The sequence below is a fragment of the Podarcis pityusensis genome (genome assembly GCF_964106645.2).
Source record: "Podarcis pityusensis genome assembly, chromosome: 15".
NCBI classification, from domain to species: Eukaryota; Metazoa; Chordata; class Lepidosauria; order Squamata; family Lacertidae; genus Podarcis; species Podarcis pityusensis.
In genome coordinates this window covers 4,800,948-4,826,124 of record NC_138040.1, presented here as the reverse complement: position 1 = coordinate 4,826,124, position 25,177 = coordinate 4,800,948, and the positions used below count along the sequence as shown (strand labels likewise).

General features: G+C 44.4%; 1 protein-coding gene across 1 annotated transcript in view; it reads right to left on the bottom strand.

The window, feature by feature from the left end:
- Window positions 1-24,902, bottom strand: part of MED13 (mediator complex subunit 13) — a 105,807-nt gene extending 80,905 nt beyond the window's left edge. The window contains exons 1-2 of the mRNA XM_080982744.1: window positions 22,197-24,902; window positions 20,062-20,296 (exon numbers count right to left, since the gene is read on the bottom strand). Of these exons, the coding sequence (XP_080838870.1) occupies window positions 20,062-20,296; window positions 22,197-22,262 (301 nt within the window). The 5' untranslated portion in view covers window positions 22,263-24,902. The remainder of the gene's footprint in view (window positions 1-20,061; window positions 20,297-22,196) is intronic.
- Window positions 24,903-25,177: the final 275 nt, after the last annotated feature.

Below are 25,177 nucleotides of genomic sequence, written 5' to 3'. Positions count from 1 at the left end.
TAATTTTTATAATGTTTTTAGAATGTTGCACTATTAGTGTTGTTAGCCGCCCTGAGCCCGGCTTCGGCTGGGGAGGGCGGGATATAAATAAATTTTATTATTATTATTATTATAACAATGCCTTAAAACTTATCATAGTAGACCTCTAAGACAACCTCAGCCATAGGGCATCAAGAGGCCATTTGACCATTCAGCATTCAGGGTCAAAGACCCTTGTGCATCCAAATGTGAGGACAAATACCCCAGTGATGCAAAACACCAAACAGCACACAGATGCTCCTTCTCCAAAAAAGAAAGAAAGCAGAAAACAAAATGAGATCCTCATCTCATATCAAGCTTCAGAGCAGGCACAGGTTCTGCTTTTTTTGAACAGAGCAACAGAATCTACTTTCTGTAGCGCTGAGTTCTGCAGCAGGCCAAAGAAGAAGAGAACTAAACTAATACTGCCTATTCTGGAGCTCAACCTCCCCCCCCCCCTCCTCTCTCTCTCTCTCTCTCTCTCTCTCACACACACACACACACACACACCCAAGTCATCAGGCATCTTCAGAGTCAGAGTCAACAGAGATAACAAATAATGTATGGCTTCTGTGCCAAACAAGAGATTTGTTGTCAAGGGAGACTCTGCATTCAAGTAAAAGGTAAAATCACATATTCACTTCTTACACACAGCCAGGAAGTTTACACTGCAGACTTCTCACTGCATAGAGAGATAAAGCAGAACTAGCAGCCCCCCACCAAAAAAAAATAAAATAAAATAAAATAAAAGGAATGCATGAGATTAACAGCAAAATTTGTAACGATTCAAAACACAAGTTGGATTAAGGGATCAATTCTACGTAAAATATTTAGCAGAAAGTAAATTGCACTGAACTCAGCGGGAGATGCTTCCTATTTAGAATTCATGTTTAGAATGTGGACTTGAGCAATTCAAGTGGACTTACTAGGCAAGACACTCCCTGGTGATAATTGCAACCTACCAAGCAGGGACATCACAGGGATAAACATGATTGTGACACCACAAGTTTAAAATGTGTCAACCTGAAATCATGAAACCATATCCTGGAGTACTAAATCATTAATCCAGTTGCTGTCTTTGACCACCATTCACCCTAAAAAGGGTTCAGTTAGTCTTCAAGAGAAAGGCGTCCTTCATGAGAAAGCAGTGCAGTCAGCCCTACATAAGCTCTTTATTTGCCCTAACTAGCTGTCCATAGGAACATGCTTTTCAGCAAACCACTGCACAACTATAATTATCTGGAGGACACAAGCAAAACTTGATGCTTTCTGTGGGGGTCTATTCAGCCCCTGATGAGTACACAGCTCTCCATAATAACAGAGAGCAACATACACAAAGGAAACACAAACTCCTCGCCATTAAAGAATCAGGAGACAGACTCAAAACGTAACTACAAGATAATGATCAGATGGAAGAAGTACCCATCTTGCAAAATAAAAAAAGAGAATTACTTCACCTTCAAGGCACAGAATAGATCTAATGAGATTAAGTTGAAATGAACCTTCAGAAGCGCCTTCAGGAATGATTTAATACACCATTAGTTGGGAAGAGGGGATGTCACATGTTTGAAAAAATTGTGCCAAGTTCCCTTGTGGTGCACACATGTGTATATGAGAACATAGCTTTGCAAAACTCATGTTTTCTGGAAAGAGATTAGAACATTTAATATATGTTTTCTGGACAAGCAATTGCAGAGGTTTTAGTTATGTTCCAGAAGGCTTTTTCTCCACTCCCTAATCCAGAAGAATGAAACACATACACACATACCTGTTCTTAGAAGTTACAACATTTATTTATTACTGTCCAGATTGGTTGTCAGGACATGCTATAAAATAGTATTTAACAGAGTACCTTGAGATTCTGGATAAAGACAAGGGTTGCTAAATGGAAATCAAGTGACAACTTGTTCATAATCATATTTTTTTCAATAGGTGGCAGAATATTGAATTCCTGTTGCCAATAGATTACTTTTTTCTAATTAAAAAAAAGAAGTCAGTACTATTGATACTGTTACAAATTCTTTAGTGTTTAACACACTGTTTTTGACGATTGTATCACATCAAGCACAACAAAGCAAGACAAGGAATACTGCCCATTTGACCAAACAACAGAAACCTATTTCCTTCCCTAAAAACCCACTGAAAATGAGAGCAGTGGGAGGACTTAACGTGCTTGCCCTTGGCGATGTCAACACACAGACAATCTCATCCTCAGGATCTCAATTGCCTGGGATCACACAGGGGAGAAAAAATTCTAAAGATGTCAAAATAGCAACAGCTCAGAGCTCCACATGGGCACATACACGTGAAAGCTCACTAACACACACAAGGGGTGTTGTACCCCTTAAAAGCTTACATTTCATTAAAAAACCAAGCCACACACAAATTTGCTACAAAACTAGAGTTCAACAGCTGCTCTTGTGTGTTTATGCATGTGCACACACTCACACACTATCAAGAACAGTCCAATAAGGAGAAATTCACACAAGCATTTTTATTTTCTGAACTCACCCTTTCAGACCACTTTTGGAAACGCAGCAAGCCACAATGACATGGCATGCTTTTTTAAACTGTTAATATGCTACAATCCCATTCAATTCAGATATATTTGCAAAGGATTCTAGACACTTGGTGGGCCAATAAGCTGTGACAGTGGCAAGGAACCTGCTACTTGATAAATGCCTGAATGGTCCGCAGTTATTGCAATCCAGCTCTGCAAGGATAACAAGAAGACTGACCTAGTCTGTGCAGCATGAGAGGCCTTGAAGAAGCATATGTAGCAGTTCTGGGTGTCAAGCTCAGTTGGCTGGAACCACTCAACTAGCAAGAATGGCATGGAGTGCTGACTTCATTCAAGGTACCGTACTTTTCCATGTATAAGACTAGGGTTTTTTAACTTTAAAATAAGGTTAAAAATCTGGGGGCATCTTATACATGGATAGTACATATGCCCATTTTCTAAATTTGGGGTCCCCAAAAGTAGGGGGTGTCTTAACCATGGAAAAATACGGTATGTGGTGGACTCCCATGAACATGGCATATGCTTTGTGCTCACCTTGGGTAGTAGGGCCATCTATTTCAACATTACACAGCTGCCCAAAACTGCACTGGGCAAGCAGAAGGAACTGCTCGCCTTCAGTGGTGTTTTGACAATGGGCTGAGGCTGTGCCATGGTGGCACAGAGTGGGGCTCCTCACAACACTTCCACACAAGGGAGTCAGAACTTTGGGCAACAGCCAATTCCACTGCAGATATGATTAGTTACCTCTGCATTCAAATTTGGGGTTTCTTTTTTTGGGGGGGTGAAGAATACGGTTGTAGGATCAGTCCACATAACCTGTAGCCACAAGCCCATCTTTTCTCCAATGGTTACTCAGGAGTTGGCCTGGCAGCTCATCTTGTCAACATCAACCACTTCATCCTGCCTTCTTTACACTAACAGTCAGAAGTTTCAATGGAATAAAGCTGTGGCCTATTTTATACCCAGCTCTATCTCCATCTCCTCTCTCTGTTGGGTTACAGGTGCAGACACAAATTCTGTTAAGATGTGTCTGCAGCAATGTCTAGTCAAAATATGGCAGGCAACAGTTCCTGGAAATCAGATCCCGAAGAAATATACAGGGGTGGGTGGAAGTAAATAGGAAGCCTTAAATGCAGCTCCTTTAAGCTGCAAAAAGAATAGAGAACTATATATCCAAGATTCTTAGCTTACCATAGACAGGTGCAACAAGTCCCTTGGAGAGAGAAGCACACATTTTTCTCCCGTTTCACTTATCCCCAACCAGATCTTGCTGATATCTTTGCTGGGCTGGCAACAACCAATCAAGTAACTGGGACCAAGATCACTGCATCAGGGAGTGCTCAGTTCCTTAGTAGGGTTGGTTGACAGTGATACAACTTGCCAGTCAACATTTTTAGCTACAACCCAGGAAGGCTCAAACCATTCTCCTCAGCTTAGGGAAGGCTTATGGCAGTTGGACAAGCTCTTAAGTAAATAGAAGCCCCTGGTACTCCATCATAAACTAGTGTCTAAAAGAAAGGGGCCAACAGAGCTCAGAATAAGAGACAACATGTTTTGCATCAAGAGTTACTGGCAAAGAGCCCAGCAGGCAATAGCCTGCCAGATCCCTTCATGCAACTCAGTTCCATGTGGATCTCATGACACAGTGATTGACATATTGGTTGTCCAAACGCTAGCTAAGGTTGCAGCATGATAAACTGAGAATATTCCTGATCTTGGGAAGGTTTTGCTTAAATAAATAATGAATATAAGCCTGTTCCTGGCTTCTCTTTGAAACGTATTTGTGTGACCAAGAAACTGAATGAAGCCTCATCCCTTAATGAATCCATCTGAGAGAAATACAAGGAAAAGCTGGGATGAAGCTGAAGGGTAAGAAACTTAACTGCTATGCCAGACCTTGGGCTTATAAGGCAAAAGTTTGTCTTCTACTTTTTCTCATAAGAGTATTTTGCTAATATATTCACCCTAATGAGAAAAACTTGAGAATGCCATTATGAGGCAGGCAAAACCTGCCCACTGAACCTCACTTTCTTGAGTAATGTAGCCTATACCAATATGAGGCTGATGAGGAAATGCAGTGTGTGTATACACACACACACACACACACACACACACACACACACACAAACACAGCTGTTCCAAGAGACCATTCAAGGGTTCTTCCTTCTACCGGCATCTATCATAATGCCAGACAGATATTTTACTAATATTCCAGTAAAATGGGATGGCAGAAAAGAGATGAAAACATTTTATTACCAAATGTAATATTGTCCATTGTTTTGTTTAGCAGCAGCAGGTACAGTACCAAGCACAAGCAAAGAACATTTGATAAAGGAGAGAGTGAAATGTGTGTTTAAAAAGGAGCCTCTTGATGTTTATTATTGCCCACATACATAGACACACTTCTAGCATGCTAATACCTGCTTCAGTATTCCAGACATTCTGCAGCCAACGATCTGATTTTTCTGCTGAATGTGAAGAAAACTGATTCTACAGGAGAATTTGCAGCAGTAAAACGTACAGTATAGAGGTTGCTGTTTTTTTAAAAAATGCTGTAAACTCTTAATAGGGAAGAGGAGGAGGTAACATTTTTTCCTGCCTTCCTATTATGGCTCCTGCAAATACTCAACGTATGTAACTCCGACAAATAACAGACATACAGCTTATTATAATAACCAAGGAGAATTACATAAAGATCTCACTTCAAATGCTCCAACAGCATCCCACAGTACTCAAATTGCTGCAAGGACTGTTGAGTGCTTTCTTCACTAGATCATAGAGAGGGGAAATGTGGTAACTTACAAGATGTACAGTATCAATACTGCAGTTCAGTGGATGATTTATGGATAAAAGGTTTAAGACTCAATTCTCCACTCAAAAGGACCTCAGGTAACAAAAATAGAACAATGTCAGCCTGACATTCCTGAAAAATTGCTGCCTGTCAGAGTAGGTCATCCTATCCTAGGCAGACCACATGGTTTCATGTGATCGAACTGGACTGACAAGAAAGGTTTTAAAAGTTAGGGCTAGGAAAATCCCAGATGTCTTAAAATTTTGATGCCGAAAACCCTGGTGCCCAATTTCCCACACAGCCCTCCAGCCCTGTGAATAGTTAGCACTACCTGACATATAGGCACACATACCGTATCCCCCCACACACACTATAAACCACACACCACAACCTAACAAGGTTATGCACTCACTTGTTTGTGTTTTTTGCTTTTTTGCAATCTCCTTCTCATTATTCTTTACACCATGTATACTGTAATTTACTTAGGAGTTAAAGCAGTGGCATTCAAACTTTCTAACTTGATTGAACCCATTCCACAATGACCTGTTGGCCCAGAAGTTCCATGTTTTAAAAACAGGGCCAGTCCAAATATGAGACAGAGTGAGACAACTGCCTTAGATGGTAGGTACTTGGGGGGGGGCAGTAGTGAGAGCTCCACAGCTGCTCTTCCTGAGTACCCTAGCCTTATATGGAGAATGAAGTTACCAATGCCATGTGGTCTGACTCCTGCACCCCCAAAGCTAACCTGCTGCTCTGAGTTCCAGTGGATGAAATCATCCCACTGGCAGTATTGTCATTCATCTTCCATGCTTTGAATCTTCTTAACCTTAGGCAGCAAATGTCCTAGGCAGGCTGCAGTCAGTGCACTGACCAGGCCTACTGAGGCTTCATGAATTCAGGGTATACCTAGAATGTACTCACCATTTGCTTGTGGCTGCCAAAGCAGGGGAAAGTTGCAGTGGTGGTTTTGTTATTTGGGTGAAGACAAAAGGAATATGATTGAAACCAAGTGAAACATGCCTTTTAAATAGTTTGAAAATTACTATTGTCAGGGCTGCCTCAGGTCTCAGCTCACAAAAGACCAACGCCAAGTTCTTCTTATATACAAAAGTGTTTATTGGAGTTCATTGTTTGCTTCACATCCGAGGCGCGCAGCCCCACGTCTGTTACGCTTAGACCGTTGAAGTCCCCTCTGAGTCAGTCCCTCCCCTGCACCAGTTTAAGAGGCTTGCGCTGCTCCACCTCTTCCTCTCTTTCCTTTTCCGCAGGGTCTTCCTGCCCGCTGGGGTTTCGCCCCTCCTGGATTCCCCTGACGCTGAATCCCCAGATTGCTCTTCCCCCCTCCTGCGGGCTTTGGGACCTGGCTCCTCCTCCGGGCTCCCTGTACTTCCGCGCGCCTCCACATTTGAACTTGGCGCGCGCGCCCAACCTCTAACCTTCCTTTTGACAGTTACACTACTCCCTTCACTACTCCCCTCCCCTTCCGGGAGGGTGGCTTGCTCCGACCTCCCTCCCTTCTCTGCTGCCGGAGCTGCTTCCCCTGATACACTGGAACCTCCACCCCCTTCGCTGCACTCTGGCGGGGAGGCTGGTCCTGACGCCCAGCTGCCACTTTGGGATCCCCCGCTGGCCCCCTGCTCCTGACACGTCCCCCCTGGGGCTCCCCTGGCCTTGACCACCGGCGCCCCCTTCTGGGAATCCTCTGATTCGCTGGAAAGACTCATGGAATCTCTTGAGTCATTGTCATCCTCTTCCTCGCTGTCCTGGGATTCATCCCCATCGCTCTCCATCTCCTGCCTACCCTGTGCCTCTGTCCCTGAACCCCTGACAACTATAAATGCTACAAGCCACTTGCTTGTAGCAGCACCTTGCTAAGCATTACAAGAAAAATTACAAAACTAGAGTAGCTGACAAGCTTAAATGTAAACTATCAAAAACAAAAAACTCTGCTTAACAAGCTCAAGTCAAATATTGAGCTCCAAACTTATTACTTCATAGAAGATGGCATCAAACAAGGAAACGTTTCCAAGAAATATGACAATTTCTTTCCTTCAATTTTCTTTAACATCAGAAAAAGCATAAAAACCATAGCTGTATGATTAACCTAGAAAGGAGTAATAAACAAATAAATGTTCGGGGGTGGGGAGGGAAATTATGCCATTTTCAACAGACTTCCAAACATAGTCCAAGTGTTTTGAGCAACAGCAAACACACACATTAAAAGATGGCAAAGTCCAAACTGCACTTTGTACTCTAACTTCCACATCCTACAACAGCACACGGAGTTATCTCTGAAGAGATTTAAACCTATCAGCTTCTCCAAACTTACACAGCTGGAAACTCTCATTTGATAACAAATCAAGAATTAGATATAAATCCAGGTTCTTATTTCATCACTTTTATTGTTTATGAACTGGAACCTTCCCTTTTTGGAAGGGTGGATTGATAAACTGTTCCAGCATAATGGCTATGCAGTTGCCGTTGTGTATAACACAAACCTGGTATACATATAAAAGTTGCTCCATTTCCAAACCACCATTGGGAAATAAAGAACAACTCAGAAGCTTGAGTGCTCCATCTCCCTAGCTTACTGTATCCCCCCCCAAAAAAAAACACCCCTGTGCTTTTGTTTCCAGAGGCTGCACATCTGCACTGTCATTCTCACAGACCATTGCTAGCTCAAGACTATACTTTGCAAACTGAATTCAATCTAGCCATAACAGCAAACTACAGTTTACAATTAACCAGGCTAAGCACACACACCAGTGCAGACACTGACTACTTTAAAGAACAAAAGGCAAAGTTGAACTCCTGGGAGAACATGAAGAGAGAAGTAGAATACAAGCTTGGAAGGTGCTTCCAATCTCTTAAACATTGTTGAAATAGAGCAAAGGCTGTGACATGATGCAGACACTAAGTGCATCAGTTAAAAACCATGTCCTAAGAGTGTGTAGTATAAATTCTTTCCTTTCATTAAAGACACATTAATTTAAAGACATGTACCTCCTGAGGTAGTGTGATTAGCTTATTGAGGTAGCAAAATTAGTTTACCTTGGGGAGGGGGGGGGGAGTGTTAAGATTTCTGAAGCCTAGAAACTGAAAGACACTTTTGATTAGAGAAATGATAGAAGAATGCCATTTGTTTATTGTGGAAAATGGTAATTATTAACCAAGCCACATGATGTAGGAAAATCTGTGTAACAGTGAGTCTTGAGCCAAAACGTCTATTTGGAAATAATTAACATTAACTAATATTTTTACTGTTATGTGAAGAGGTGGTGTGTGGAAAAGGGTTCCTTAAACCATCTCCTTGCTGAATATTCAGATGTTGTAACTCCCACCCTAAGAATGAGCCTATATACAAAATATTATTCCAGGAAGGAACCTGTTCTGCGATCCTGACACTACAGCAGCTACCACTTACTTTCCAAAGGCAGTTTTGAAAGTGTTAAATGCAAAGCTGTTGGAAAGCGACCAAGTTAAAGTTATGGCAGTGAAAACAGGCATTAAGAGTGCTTCAGTTTCATGACGGAGAGGATCAAGCCTCACTTCTCAAGCTCCAGCATTGCACTGACCCTATTCTTGCCATGAACGGCAAAAAGCAGTGTGCATTTAACCTCATCTAGCCTCAGGATTTGTGCATAGTTAAATTTTCTTTTTTAAAAAAGTGATCTAGAAAATTAAATTGCACATAAATAACCAAGGGATCTCAGGACAAGTTCCTGGGGAGAAAATAAATCCATTACACTTTACTGGACTTGTCTCATCCCTTGAGCCTTTAGGATATGGCAAGCAGTGTGTCTAACTTATCGTATTTTTCACTCTATAGGACGCACTTTTCCCCCTTCAAAAATGAAAGGAAAATGTGTGTGCGTCCTATGGAGCGAAGACGCCATAGCCCCGCGACCCTCTCCTGGCTGGAGAGGTGACGCGCGGCTATGGCAGGAGCCTCTATAGCCGCGCATCACCTCTCCAGCCGGGAGAGCACTCGCGGGGGGCTGCTTTAGCCCCGCGCACGCTCTCCCGGCTGGAGAGGTGACGCACGGCTATGGCAGGAGCCTCTACAGCCCCGCGTCACCTCTCCAGCCGGGAGAGCGCGCGCGGGGCTAAAGAAGCCCCCCGCAACCCTCTCCCGGCTGGAGAGGTGACGCGCGACTATAGAGGCTCCTGCCATAGCCGCGCGTCACCTCTCCAGCCGGGAGAGCGCGGGCGGGGCTAAAGAAGCCATAGCCTCGCGACCCTCTCCCGGCTGGAGAGGTGACGCACGGCTATGGCAGGAGCCTCTCCGCTGCGCCTTTCCGCTGTTCCCTGACCTGCCCTTTGGGGCTGGTGGTGGGCTTCCCCCCGTCAGCCCCAAAGAGCAGGTCGAAAGGAACCTGAAGCCTGGAGAGCGAGAGGGGTCAGTGCACACCGACCCCTCTCGCTCTCCAGGCTTCCAAGGTAGCTGCCTGAACGCACCTTAAACGGCACCTTGTTTTAGAGCGGGAAAACAAGAGGGGGAAAGTTCTCCCCCTCTCTGCACAGCGCCTCCTGCCACTTCGCTGAAGGGGCGCTGGGCAGAGAGGGGGAGAATTTTTTTTTCTTGTTCTCCCCCCTCTAAAACAAAGTGCGTCCTATTGTCCGGTGCGTCCTATGGTGCGAAAAATACGGTACCATATTCCTAGTCATCAAAAGCGAGTTTGCGGGATGGGGGAGGAAATCGTGCCTCATGCTGCTCCCAAAAGACACACAGGCTCAAGCTTTGGGGGCTTCCCATAGGAAAATAATTCCAAAAGAGGCGGCCCAAAGGGGCACATGCCAGCCACTGCAGTCTTAAGTATGTTTACTCAGAAGCAGGGTTTGAAATTAGCGGGATGCAAGGTGTATTTTGTGCCTAAAGATTATCCATTTGTGAGCTGGAGTCGGGTTCCATTTTTCCACCTGGCTGACATTCAAGGATTACTGAAATGTATGTGCTTTGAAGCCTCAAAGTATATATTAAGGATAGACTATATGTTAAGAAGTTTAACAATAAAGGGTTGAGTGCTTTGAAAACGGAAGTATGGTACCAATATTATTATTGTAAACACCAAATGAAACATGTATTAATAATTTCTGCTAAAAATACGATATTAACAATGTGTCATTTATGTGAATTGTGTATTAGTTCATTCTTATTAATAAATAAAAAGTGTTGCTGACACCACCCCCCAAAAGGTGACTAGACATTCTGTTTTGATGCTCACAACCCAGGCGTCCCAGGAGCCATTTGGCTCCTAGCTTTTCTATCTCAGTTTCTAACACTGCTCAGAAGCAAGCCCCCATTGAAATAAAAAAAAGAGTTGTAAAGGGGCTTAGGGTTCCAGCCTAACATGCATTTTTGTCTAGCAAATTATACATGAGCAGAGTAAAATCTTAACAGAATATTTTGTCAGCCAAAGCCTCCATTTACATACACCCATGTAACACTGTTCACATGTACCAGTACTTAGGGAAGAGGCTCGAGGAAAAAAACACACACACACAATCCTTATTAAGCCAGCTTGCATTGGCAACAAGATTATCAAGCCCGAAGTCCATGTTTGCCATCTTGCACCCATTCACTGCCCCCTTCTGTGGAGATATGAACCACGGACAAGTTATTGCTGGCACAGCAAAGGCCTGGAAGGTGCTGTTGATTAAACCTTTCCAGCTTTTACGCATATCAAGTACCAAGATAAAAACTGCAAATGAAGAAACACACTGAGGGGTTGCGCAAAAGGCACTGAGGCAATTGCTTTGAAAAGGAACCATTCCGATGAACAGAACATGTCTCCACATGTATCCAAAACGTTGCCAAAGAACACAATACCATGAACTTTTTGTTTTTTTCTAAACAGATTCAAGAGGCTGAGAAATAAGGCTTCGCACTCCCAGCTGAGCAGCCCCGATCTTTCTCCTGCTAGCAGGAAAAGGATTTGGGCTCCCTCAGGTAGGGAGCGGGAGGCTTTGCGCTCCCCGGCTGAGAGGGCCATGCCAGCAAAAGAACCTGTCAGGCTCTGTTTGCAGGGATCCCTCCGTCTTTACCAGCAAGGGGTTGGGGGAGCAAGTAACCTCTTTCTTCTAGGAAAAGGAGGCTATTTCCTCGCCCCTCACCCCTTGACAGGGAAGGTGAAGGATCCCTGTGATTGCAGCTGTCAGTCTCCATTCTCAGGAATCCCTCCGTCTCCACTGGTGGTGGTGGGGAGACAAGCAAGCAACATCTTTCTCCCAAGAAAAGGAGGCCACTTGCCCACCCCTTCTACCTTGCCAGAGAAGGGAGCCGTGCAAACGGAGCCTGTCACACTTCGTCACAGGGCTCCCTCCGTCTGAGCAGCAGGCTGGGGCCTGCTGCATTGGCCACGACCTGTGAGGCGCTGGGGTGAAAGCACCTCAGTTCCCACGCAGTGAGAGCTGAAGCAGTCTCACCCAGGGCTTCGCAGGCTGGGGCCAATGCAGCTCTTTGTATATCGCCAAACTGCCGTGTCTGGCTGGTGATATACTGCGATGCTCAAAACCTAATATCGCCCAGCCCTAATCTGTATATTGTGATATTTAGCTGATGATATAACACAACGCAGGTAACAAGATATCGCCCAATCCTAATAAACAGCATAGGCTTCCACTTCTCCCTGTCCTTCATCACTTGCTATTCCACCCATTGAAAGAATGCCTAAACCATGGGTAGGCAAACTAAGGCCCGGGGGCTGGATCCAGTCCAATCACCTTCTAAATCTGGCCCAAGGACAGTCCGGGAATCAGCATGTTTTTACATGAGTAGAATGTGTCCTTTTATTTAAAATGCATCTCTGGGTTATTTGTGGGGCATAGGAATTCATTCATTATTATTTTTTCCAAAATATAATCTGCCCCCCCAACAAGGTCTGAGGGACAGTGGACTGCCCCCCTGATGAAAAAGTTTGTTGACCCCTGGCCTAAACCATTTCCAAAATCCAGGAATTCAACTACATTATACATGCACACACAATTCTATTTGCATGGTTTATCACTAGCACAGAATATGCACAGTCCTGTTTATCTGTTGGGGTGGGGGAGAGAGAAAGAGAGAGGCAGACACAACCACTATTGCTCCTATCAGGACAGACTGTTGCTTTCCTAGCAAGCTGCAAGCAATGGAGATGTCCTACTTTAAGCCCTGCAGGGGAGGAATTACAATAATCGAGCTTCTATTGTCACTGGGGACATGTGTCACTGTTGTGAGGCTGTCATAAGATAAAAATAATACCACAGCCAAGAGCTGGCTGCACAGCTGAAGGGGTAATTTTCATATTACATCTGGTAAATGGTATCAAGATTCTTCACCCAATACCCTGGCTTCAGAAACAAATCCCTTCAAGCCAATGCAGGAAGAAGGCTCTGTGGAGAGCAGGAAAAAAAGAGAAAAAAGAGCAGCAGTTATCCCAGGCTTGATGCCGATAGCCAATGCAGCCAGCTGGCAGAGTCATCCAAGCATTCCCTTCCAGGCAAAATAACAAGGTCCAGGGCCTGAAGAACAAGGAAGCATACAGCTAGATGGCAGAAAACATCACCAATTCTGTACTGTTTGGTTTAAGGAAGATCCAAGAAAACCAACAAAATGATGAGAAGCCTCTTGAAGGAGCCTGCATTCAGTTCCTTCAGCGACACTATGCAAGGCAGAACACTTCCAGATCCAAGTAGTATCCTTCAATCTGGTGATTTTTAAACTATGCTCCATCAAACCCTGTTTTTCAGTGGTTTATCGAAGAGAAAAATAAGTTGCAGTAGACAAGCTTCTGTGAAAGACAACCTGTCCACTAGTGCAATGTTCTGCTACATGCAACCACAAACAAATGCCAGGTATATTTTTGGGTGCACTTTCAGTTCCCACAGAACAACAACAAGGCCCAAATGGACTGGCTACCTAGCACTACATGCAAACTGGCTATGTACCCTCAGGATCTTCTGCATAACACAAAGGTGTTCTGTGGCAGAAAAGCCAATGTGGAAATGGTTCCCTGGAGGTAGAAAGCTTGAAAACTGCTGCTTTAAATCAATTACTAAAAAGCTCCAGCCAATAGACTTGCACAAAGGGCCACTGCCAAAAACTCCTAATGCATCCAAGGACCTGCAGCCGCAGAAACACCATTTCATGCTCCGAAGCAAAGCCAGAACCCAGTAAGTGTCCAAGAAGGTCTGAGAACGTATAATCATTCCTTTTCATAAGCTTGCCCAATATCATTGCACAACTTTCTAAGAATTTTCACTCAAATCATTCTCCTCCCTCTCGTGCTAAGATGCCCAATACTACATTATATTGGCCACAGTTGTTTTCAGCCAGAGAGACATAGCACAGAAGTTTCAGAATTCAGAAAAATTGCATTATCCACAGTCAAAGCTTTCCAGCTAATGAAGCACAAAACCTAGTCAATTAATTTTAGGAAGTTTCAGTATATTACACATAAAGGGAAATGTGATAATAAAAACGGGCCAGCGAAATAACAGAATTGGTAGCGAACTTTTTTTTTTTTTTAAATGAACATGTAAATCAAAACATTCAGCAAGTTAACTAAGCCTTAATAAACAGCAAAGGCTCATACTACCAAGGTGGCACAAGAAAAAAGGATCAGCAGAAAAATTCTCTTATGGCTTATCAAGTGTGCAAAACATGTAACAAAGGCTAAACCACAGTATGCGCTGTTGAACTATATCTGAAGCATAAGCTCAGTTAAATCCCATATAATTGCATGTTCAGCTATAAGAGGGGTCAGCTACATGAGCAACCCAGCCCAACTTTTCCCCTCTACAGTACCTACTGGGAACAACAAATCTGAGGCTACAGAACCTTGGACCTCACTCTTTACTCCACTCTTAAAAGTAGCCTTCCAAGAAAAACAAGCATACATAAGGGTCTGAAAGCAGCTTCTCTCTTTCAGATGTATCCCAGGTGCCTTCTTAGAAAATGGTGTTGCATAACTCCTTCTGAATGCATTAATATAGAAAACTATGAAAAAGCCCATTGAAGCTAACAGCCAACAGCAACTTTTCACTAGGCTGCAGGTCAGGTATTCCTGAACACAAAGTCAAAAGTCAAAAGATTTAAGAGTTGTGGACAATGTGGGGAAACCAGTACAAATAAGTGCATTGTATCTCTGCAATGGAATGCACTGACAAGATGGAACATTTATGTAAAAAGAACAAAATATCAAAAGAAAGCATTTAGGCCAGGGATAGGCAAACTATGGCCCGGGGGCCGGATGCGGCCCCCCAGGCTTGTAAATCCGGCCAGCAGACCCTGCCGCCCACTCGGTCAGTCCCCACGTGCTATGGACACTTCACCATATGGGGACTGACTTCCGTGATGCTGGCACAGTTTCTGGGTGGGCAGCAACGCTGGCGGGGCTTCAGATTGGTTGCAGGAAGCCTTGCCACCTGCAGCTGAGGTAAAACCGGTGTGGCCATGGACGGAGAAGCCGGCAGGCGGGCAGCGGGTCTGGGCTGCACCATGGGCGTTCTGCGTGCGCGGCCTGCCCGCCAGCCTTGGACAATGGACCGCAGTGCGTGGTGCACACCGCCTGTGAGCTCTGCAGGGACAGGCCAATGGAACGGCTGCTGCTCGTCAACACCGGTGAGCGGGCGCCACCGAGACGCACTCCTGAGTGTGTGCAGAGTGTGTTCCTCCTCCATGTTCAGAGGCAGCTGCAGGACCAGCTTGCAGGGTATCTATATTTTTCAAAATATAGTCCAACCCCCACAAGGTCTGAGGGACAGTGGACCGGCCCCCTGCTGAAAAAGTTTGCTGACCCCTGATTTAGAATATTGCTGCAAGATATTGCAAGCAAGACTACGGTCATTATTCTCTGGCAATAATGTCCTATTTCAACTTAAAATGTACCACACTTTCGAAGGTACATTTGCAAGGCTACATTCACCCCTGCAGTCAATCAAACTTGAAAGCTATTGCTCCATTTTTATTAAAAGCTCCCATAACTCGTGGATACACACAACAATGGTTCCACTGTGATTCTAGGAATAGGACAATTTACAAGCTTTGTTTCAAAAGGCTGAAATAGATTTCTGGCTCAATGAGATGTTATGACCAGTATCCAAAGGACTGTGCACTACCTACCACGCATGCATGCATACATGCATGCGGGGATGGTTTTTCAGTTTTTACCACATTCCCCTTTTTGAAGGGCCAATTCCAGCAGGAAGCTGGACCCTCTGCAACAGCATTCCATGAGGGCTAAGCTGCTGCTCCCAGGAAGGAAATTACCGTAGATTCCTCAGCCAGGGATGCAAGCTCATGTCTGTGTCACTCATTCCAAATCAGTGAAGGGTTGTGGGTTGGTGGTAGAGGACAGGCTTCATATGCAAAAGGTCCCAAACCAAAATCCCTAGCATGAATAGTTAGATGGACAAAACAGGCTGATACAGTCACACTTTCCTACAACTGAATGCTAAAAGCTTAGATTACTATCAGTATTTGCATTCCTATACAACCTTGCAAACAGCCTCTTGTGTGCGTACATCTATCACATAAATATATTAAATCAGATTTGTTTGTTTTGCTGCCTTTCCATTCTTTCAGATGGTGTTCTGAGTAAAATGAAAATTTGAATATCCCCAAAATACAAAAAGTGTCCCAGTAAGAAAGACATCTCCCTTTCCCATCTTGAATGCCTTAATGCACCAAGCTTAAACAGATACTCCTGCAAATCTACTGGCCTTTGCTCGGAAGCAGCCCAGGACAAAAATAGGTTTATGGTCTAAGTTACAGCTCAGCTTTACAGAAGACAGTCTGTGCAAGTTATGACTGAGGTAACTCACAGGGCAAAATAAGGAAGCTATAGATGTACTACCAGAATGCCCAAGTATCTGATCTGCAAGTGACCCCTTTTTTGCAAAAGCCTCTCCATTCTAGGACTACTGGCTTTAACCACGTCCTGCTCCCACTAACTCAAGTACTTAAAACACATCTGCGATTTTAACAATAAAACCCTTCTCTAGTATATAATATGCCACTGTTGGGTTAAGTTTTCCTATAGAAGAGTGGTACATATGGAGATTCAATAAGATTATGCTAATAAAACTAGTGCAATTGTTTCAAGTCGACTGGCACCATGGCAACGATAACTGCTTCCCCTCTTTATAATGTACACAGAAAACTATATGTAGTGTAAATGCTAGCAAACAGAGGTACAAATGAGGAATCTCCCTCTTCAGATCTCCTCTTTGCCTTAGGCAAGCCACTTTAGAGTTAATCATACAGATGATACACATAGAATTGTAGAGTTGGAAATGACCACGAGGGTCATCTACTCCAACCCCCTGCAATGCAGGAATCTTTTGCCCAACGTGAGGCTCAAACCCACAACCCTGAGATTAAGAGTCTCATGCTCTACCAACTGAGTTATCTCAAATGAACCATCTGTTTGCACCCAGGAGGTGCCAGGACCAATTCCTGGTACCTCAATTTAAAAAGGAGCAGGGAACAAGGGATGGTAAAGACCTTCTGCATGAGAAGCTGGAGAGCTGCTGCTAGCCAGAGTAGGTGACACTAGGTAAAAAGAACATGAACTGGTATACAGCAGCTTCTTGCATTCTGACACACACACTCAGACTCAGCCACATGAAGAGATTAACTACATTGCAGGGCTGCTGCAAAGATGACTGAAATGCTGTACACGAAGTGCTTTAAGCAAGTGTTAATTACCATAATCACCTGAAATAAATAAGATATTTGTGAAAGTGGATATAGGCTAGAGCTTGAGGTCTGCATTCTTTTTAGAACAGAGAGGACTGTAACTCTTTACTGCCAACATGATCCAGCCAAAGTTGAGGCTTCTCAAGTGCATCTTGAATGAACCCACTGAATCAATGGGGCTTTAAAATATTTGTCATGGTTGCTAGTTCTCTATAGAACACTCCATAAACAAGCAAAATATTTTAGACTAGGTGCAATTTAGAACCAGAAGCAATTACCCCTTTCATAGCATATTTTCTATATGTCTTGTAATAGAACAGTACAGTACACGATTACGTTGTTCTATCATTATTTATATCACATGTTTAGTATTTTTCCAATTTTGTATGTTTAATATCAAATATTAAAAATCAGCCTCAGTGCAGCCACCAAGCACTACAGTCTTAAGAGGCATTCCTTAATAAAAACACTCTCCATTCCCCAATACACAAACAGGCAAATTACGAGCATAAGGAAGGAAATGGGCACTTTTTTCTGGGCACCAAGTTCCACAATGGGTGCCATAACCACAAAAACGCTCCAATCTACATCTTCAGTGTCCCAGAGGTACTGTAGTTTCATCTGGGTTATGCTTTAGAGCTCAAAAGCAAGCTTAGGATAAAAATACATAATAAAAAAGAAATTGCCAACACGGCTTTATAATTTGGCACTTGCCTGGTTACCTGCAACAGGTAAGACAATGGCTCCCAGATGACCCAAAAGTCCCACTGCTGCCATAGAGATCACTGGCATTTGAAGACAACACCACCCATTAAGCATTGTTAGTGACACAGTTTCATATAGATCAGCTGCAATCATAAAGCTCTCCTTCCTCCCCATCTAGCATGGAGGAAATCACACAGCACTACATTGAGGCCGCTCCTGCAGCTTCACCCTCGATGCCAGTCGTGAGTTGGGACAAGAATGCCAGAAATATGGGAGAGCAAACTGTCAGAAGCATCACCATGAAGCTAGGAGGAAAAGGAGTAATATGGGCAACTACCTACTGAACAGTTATTGCCAAGACTACAACAGTACCATGTCTATATTTAGTGACTATCTCTGCCTGCAGACAGTTTAAACATGACCTGCCATGCGATCTCACATATTTCAAGCGTTCAAAATGGCCTCATGTGTACTCTCACAGTTATCTTTACAACAGCCCTTTCAGGAAGGACACTGCTATTATTCCCATGATCTGATTTAAGAAAAACAACTGTATTTTTATACTACTCAGATGTTCACAGACTTGAGAAAGAAGCTTGTCTGAGGCCACCTAGTGAGTTCATGGCTGAGTCATGATCGGGGACTTCTGATTCACAGCTCAAATGTCCTAGAAACCACACTACACAGAATTTAAACAGGAAGTAGTAGTGTGACAGAAAGGCTGCTTAATCTACCTGAATGACTATTAAGCATTTAGGAATTTTCAATATAGCACAGAGAGTGTGCTAGGTGTACATAAGAGTAAGAGATTATAGTGTTTAAATAGGACATTTAAAGATTTAAGTGCATCTTCAGGCTCATAAAACCAGATTGCTGCCAAGGCAGAGCGGAGAGAGAAAACAGTCCAAACTAGGAATAGTTTTATATAGATGATCCTACTGCAATCAACATGCACTCAAATTTCAAGTGTCAATTCATACTAAAAAAGCATCAGGCTGCTTTATACAGCTAAGTCACAATAGCAGGTCATAACTGATGAGAAGACAATATGGGTCAGAGTCAATAACAGCATGTAGCAGGTAATTCAGATTTGCCAGCTTCCTCCCCCACTTTAAACCTTTCCTCAAGATCTACTTCTACAAAGCTACCTCAGTCTCAACTTTCAAAAAAAAACCAACCCACAAAACTGCTGTCATTTTACATACAACACCCCCCCCCCCAGCTTGGAGCAGCATCTCTCGCCATGCTCTGCATGAACACTCAAAACAGCTGACAAATAAGCACCACACAGCAGCCAAAGCGCAAGAATAAGGCTGCACACACACCATATCTTTAAAGCACATTTGAAACACATTTTTTCACTTGTGAATGGTTGCTGGGAATTTTAACTCTGTGAGGATAGTGCCCATAATTCTTTAAGGGGGGGGGGGAAGTTGCTTTAAATGTATAGTGTGTACACAGCCTAAGTGACACCTGTGGGGTCTATCAAATGCTGCCGATTCTGAAACCACCAGTTTAATTATACACAACTGCCTTATAACATGCTGCCTTATATCAGGTCAGGCCCATCTAGCCCAATACAGTGTATCTTGACTGGAAGTGGTTCTCCAGAATCTCTAGAAGTCCTCGACTACAACTTGATATTTTAACTGGAGATGCCAAGGATTCAACCTGGGACCTTCTACATGCAAAGCATGTGTTCTGCCGCTGAACTATAGCCCCTCCCCATCACCTATACTTCAAGATGGTGGTTTAAAACAGCCAATGCGGCCTCCACATCTAACCCTCCTTTTCCTAACAAAAGCCAGCTGTACCTCTGGCTTTAGCAACATACCTAACAAAAAATATACCCTACAGAACAAAATTACCTAAACACAGCATGACTTACAGAAGCACATGACTCCACACCTGCCTCACATTCAACACAAATACTTGTGTTCTATACATTCAAACTTATATTCCACCCACTTTTCCAAATGTGTTAACATATCTTTAGAGAGAGAGAAACAAAGCAATCCCACAAGATGTCCTCCAAGATTTCTCCCACACAATCAGAAGACCAGTTTGCACTTCTGTGTATTTGCTATTTATTTGGCACCACAAGGGCACATGACATTTTATGGAATAACATTAGCTGGAGAAGTCCCTGACCAAAGGAGGTTCCAATATAAAAATTATTTCTTAACAGCAGAGTAAAAAAAGGTGAATAATTGCAATAAGGTGTACTTCATCTCTCAATTCTCAATAAATCCAAGCTTATTAGAGCAGCAAACTAGCAAAATAAAATTGTATATCTGAAGAATGATACCACCACATAAAGTGTCCAAGACTTCTCTGCCATACCTGTTAGGTCATGATGAATTAGGTCAGTAAAATTGGGGTCATCGCCCCACCAGAATATCCACAATTCTCTGCGCCCAGGCCTCTGGTCTCGCCGCCACACACTCAAGACGTCAGCTTTGAGGCAACGACTGTAGCTGCTTAGGATAGGGTCTTCTTCGGTCACTGGGAACAGGATTGGTGCAGATGTTGGACCCTGCCATACGTAGCGTTTCCATTTAATTCCTGTTAAATCGGCCTGAAAGAAAATTGTAACAGGAATTAGACTAGAGGGAACCGGAAGGTTTCATTGTAAAATTGCGGCAGTTACCGAAGACAGATATTTCTGTTCACTTCCCAGCAGGTCTTTCTCCCATTTCACTAAGCACATATGCATTTTGGACTTAAAAAATGCATTTTCCCTACCACCTCCTTATGACAACTTTCGGTCAATAAGCCAGTGGCAATGACTTCAATCCCTTCAAATCAGTGGGAGTTTTGTTATTCAAACAGAGCATCCTAGGATGTTAGAATATCATAAAATCAAGTGCTTGTTTTGAACTATACCATCACTTTTGCAAATCCTGCTGAATCTCCAAATATAGAGAACTCCCATTTCCTGAGAGAGAATCTACATCTGTTACAAATGCAAATAAACACCTCACTAATAACCCTCTCCTTAGCTACTTAGCACTAGAAGCACTGCAACAAAACAACCTAATCATTTTGAAAGGCAGAGGCTTTACTGAAAATACTGACTATCCCCATGGGTAGACAAATGGGGAGGGGGGGGGAACCAACAAAGAAAAAAACCATTCCAAACTTTTAATGGATTCCAGTACAATTCAAGGAAACTTTCAACAGTTCTTTCTCCACTCCTTTTCCCAGAAAGAGGTTTTTTTTAATGACCAGTGTTTCAACAGCAGCTGGGGGGGGGGGCTAAGAGAAATGGTAGGCACTGACACAGGGTTCACTTTCCAGCTGTTGATAAAGAGGGTGCTCTTTCCACTCAACACAAAATTCACTTGCTTCCCCAGTATATGGATACAATAAAGGTTCTCCTGGCCTATTTAATTCCAACAAGGAAGGTTCCAGCACCTCTGTCAAGTGACAGAATTTGCAACAGTTGGTGATCTTGGAAAGAGAAATGGAGAAGAGGGAAGACATGCTTTAAAGAGACACTGGCACTCATGAGCAGCAGGCCAGCTCAGCCAGTAACCTGTGATCCTGCAGAGATAGACTGCTTGGATTCCTTACACCCAACTACGCATCAGCACAATAGCTTTGGCATAGATTTTTTTTTTTAACTTTCAGGATTAAATAACACCAGCTGGTCGAGTCTGCTGCCAATTTGCATTGAAATAAATCCAGAGTGAGAAAGTGGTCAGCAAAACCCACGCTGGGATCTTAACTGAATGAAGGTTTAACTGAATTCCACGGCAGCAATTAAATAAGGCAAGGTTACAAAACAGTGGAGGGATCCGTTTACACACACACACACACACACACACTTTAAAAAATAAACAAATAATGTGTAACCTGCGAATAGCAATACAGTGGAGCCTCCTCCACCAGGACTTTTGTTGCCAGTTTTAGTAGGGTGACACTTTTAGAGAACTGGGGGGAGAGTGAGGGGAGGGTTTCACCAAAGTTAGCTTGGGAAGCAGAAAAAGGACGGTGGGAGAGAGAAGAGATAAGCTAAAACTAGGCTGAAATTGAACTGCAATAAAATAGGCGTAAGTAATCATGTCACCTACAACAACAGATTAGAGAGAAATCGAAAGTTAGTGGAGAATCGGAGGAAGAAAAACAAAAGAGGGTGAAGAATGATTTGGAGAAAAAGCAAGCTGGAGCAGGGGAGCCGTAGGCATAAAGTCTTTGGAGGAAGGGAGGGAGACAGAGAGGGGAATATATATACAGGAGAGCTAGTTAATTCCTGGCAAGGCCTGCTCCAGAAGACTCCTCTAGCAGATGCAATGCTAAAAATGGCTGCTTTGCTTCCATTCCTCTCTCTTCTTCCTCCCCCCCCCCCACTTTCCTTTCCTCTTCCCTCCCCTCTCCTGGCGATCTCGTCTCCCTCCCCCCTCCAACCTTTCCTTGCATGATTATCTCCGGCGATCTGCACACCGCCCCCCCTAAAAAAAAAAGTAGCCACTTACCAAACAGAATAGGTTGGAATGGCAATCCTCAAGGCTGGCCCCGTTCGGCACGAAGCAGGAACTCATCCTCACAGCCACAACCCACACGCCATTATCCCACAGCCTCCGACAAGAAAGAAAAGAGACAGACAGAGCGAGCGAGCGAGAGACACACACACGCCGACCGAGAGGGGAGGGAGAAACACAACCGAGGGAAAACGGCCCTTTCCCTCCCCCCTTTAAAAAAAAGAATCACACACACATTGCGGGGAGAGGAGATATCAAGGGGAGGGAGAGCGCACAAGTAAGGCAAAGGAATAAATAACCCGGGGAGGTTAAAAGGAAGGAAGAGGCAATTTAAAAAAAAAAGTGCAAAAGAAAAATCTTCGTGGAGAGGGATCAGTTTTCACAGCCTCCTGGGCAAAAGGCGGCGGCGGGGGAGAAAGATTGGGGGTACTTGATCCAAAGGGATTGCAAAAATAGAAAGATTTACGATCTTCAATCTGCAAACGCGGGTGGGGTGGGGGCAGAAGGAAGATACACAAATAATCCAGTGGCTGTAGGGTGTGTGGGAAATAATCCAGGAATTTCTCTTGCGCCTTGTCCCCCCCGCCTCGTCACACCGGATTTATAGAGTGAAGAAAAGACCCGGGGGGGGGGGGCGGAGATAGAGAAGAGACGGTGCGAAGTCCTTTCCTCGTTTCTTCTCAAGAGTTGGAGATGCAAAAAGGTCGTTTTTGCTTCTATTTCCACTCCAGAAATAAGAATAAAAAATCAAGCCATTGGAAGGGGAGGAGGAAGGGAAACTTTCTGGTCTCCAGGAGGTGGTGGTTTGTCCCAAGAAGGTGGTGTTATCCTTGACTGGCCAACCTCCCCTTCCCCAAATACAAATTTTCCCTTCTTCCTGCTGGAGGTGGGGGGAAAGGGAGGGGGGAAAGAGTTTAAGCGGAGTCTTCCAAGTTCCCTCAAGAGCTCCAAGGATCCTCCTTTAAAATCCTCGGCATCGAAGTGGAGGGAAACCCAGACGCGTATTTTCTTCCAGATGTGATTTCCAGTTGCTAAATTTGATTTTTTTTTGGAAGAGGCCAGGAGTGATGTTGATAATGGAGGGTGGATATGTATAGATCTTCTTCCCTGTTTTTTTTTTCTTCCCCAAACAGATGGGTGAAAAACAAGCACACTTTAGGAGGTGAGGAGATGAACTTCAAGATGAACTCATCCACACACACACCCCAAAAAGCCCTCTCCCAAACACCCTTTTCTTTCTTAGGCACAGAGAGGTTCCAAGCAGGAACCACTTAGAGCTGAGTGAGCAAAAAAACCCTTTTCCAAACTGCCTGCCTCCAAAAAGAAAACATCTTCATCCAAGCACTCAAGTGCACTGAAGTGTCCTTTTTGCTGCTGATGGGTAAAAAGAGAGGGAAAGGAATGGATGACCTCCTTGTGCCCCCCTCCAAAAAGCCCTTTAAAAAAACAAAATTAATTCCTCAGGTCAATCCTTCGTATTTGCGGATGGTGGTTGGTTTGTTGGTTTTTAAGGGAGTAAAGTAGCAAACCTTTTCCCCACCTTCAAACAGGTATAAGGAACCTCTTTTTCAGCCACTGAAAGGGGAAAGGGCAGAGAAAAACCAGGGCTATTCCTCCAAAAGTAATTATGATTTTTTTTTATAAACAATTGAATTATCTGTGAAGGGTTGAAGGTATTAAGAACTGAAAAGTCCCCTTTCCAAAAAAATGAAGGGAGAGTTATTCCTCAGGTTAATCTTCTAGGCCACAAATATTTGCAGAGAGGATAGGTTTTTTTTCTTTATGGTAAGCAGCAACTGAAAAGGCTTTTTCTCCCTTCTTTCCTTTGGGCAAGAAGAAAGAGCGTCCCCTTTTCCTTCTTCAGACACTGGAGAAACGAGATGATGAAGTTGACGGAAGAGCTTTTCCTTTTTAAAAAAAAGGTAGTAAAAAGTGTCTATGGGATGAGAAGTGAACTGAAATATGTTTTCCCTCCCTCATAAAGAAACGAGTCTCTTCTTCTTCCACGTCTTCGAAGAAACTGGAGAGAGGAGAAGAAATGACTTTCCTCTCAGAATATATATATATATAGAACGAAGTGTCTGGAGGGAGGCGAAACTTTCTTTTTTTAAAAAAAACCCCAAAACCCTTTTAAATATAAATATATAGCGTCGCCACGTTAGGTGGAGAGAAACCAAAACTCTCTTCCTTCCCTTCCTTTTCTTTTTCTTCTCCCCCCCTTCCAATTTTCGCCGTGAGGGAATTTCCGCTTCTTTTCTTCTTGGGGCCCCCACCTCCCCTCAGGAGACGGTGACAGGTGAAGGCGGCCGAAGAAGGGCTGGAGGCGGCGGCGGGGTCGGGCTGCTGCTTCACGGGGTCGGCGCGCCACGAGCAGCCCCCTCGGCGATGCCGGCCTCTCTCCTCCTCCTCCTCGCCCTGGTCTCCCTTCCCTCAGCGGTGTCTCTGTCGGCGGCTGCCCAGCCGCGGCATCCTGAGGGCTGGAGTCCCCGCGCCGCCGCCTTCCTCCTCCTCTTCCTCCTCCGTCTCCGCTCGCCTCCTCAGCTGCTCTCGGAGCCCATGACGCCTCTGCCGCCGCTCCAGAAACCGAGGCGCGCCGCCGCTTCTCCTTCCCCTCGGCGCCTTTGGGTTCTATTCTCCCTCCCTCCCTCTTCCCTCGCTTCTCTAATGGCGGCCGCAGCAGACGAGCAGCGTCGGGAGGGTAGGAACCTGCCCCTCTCGCTCTCCTCCTCCTCCTCCTCCTCTGGCTCCCGCCGCCATTGGCCGCCCACTTTTCCTTTTTCTTTTTTCAACCCCAGTCCGCCGCCGCTGATTGGCCGCCAGCGCGTCACGTGGAGGGGCTCCCCGGCTGCGGCCCAGCAGCCACTGGCTCCTGGGCGAGAAACCCCGGGCGGTGGAAGGAGCCGGAGGAAGAGGAGGAAGGGGATTGGTCGGAAGCGGAGTGAGAGAAAAAGAAGAGACGAGGCGGCGTCCGGCCG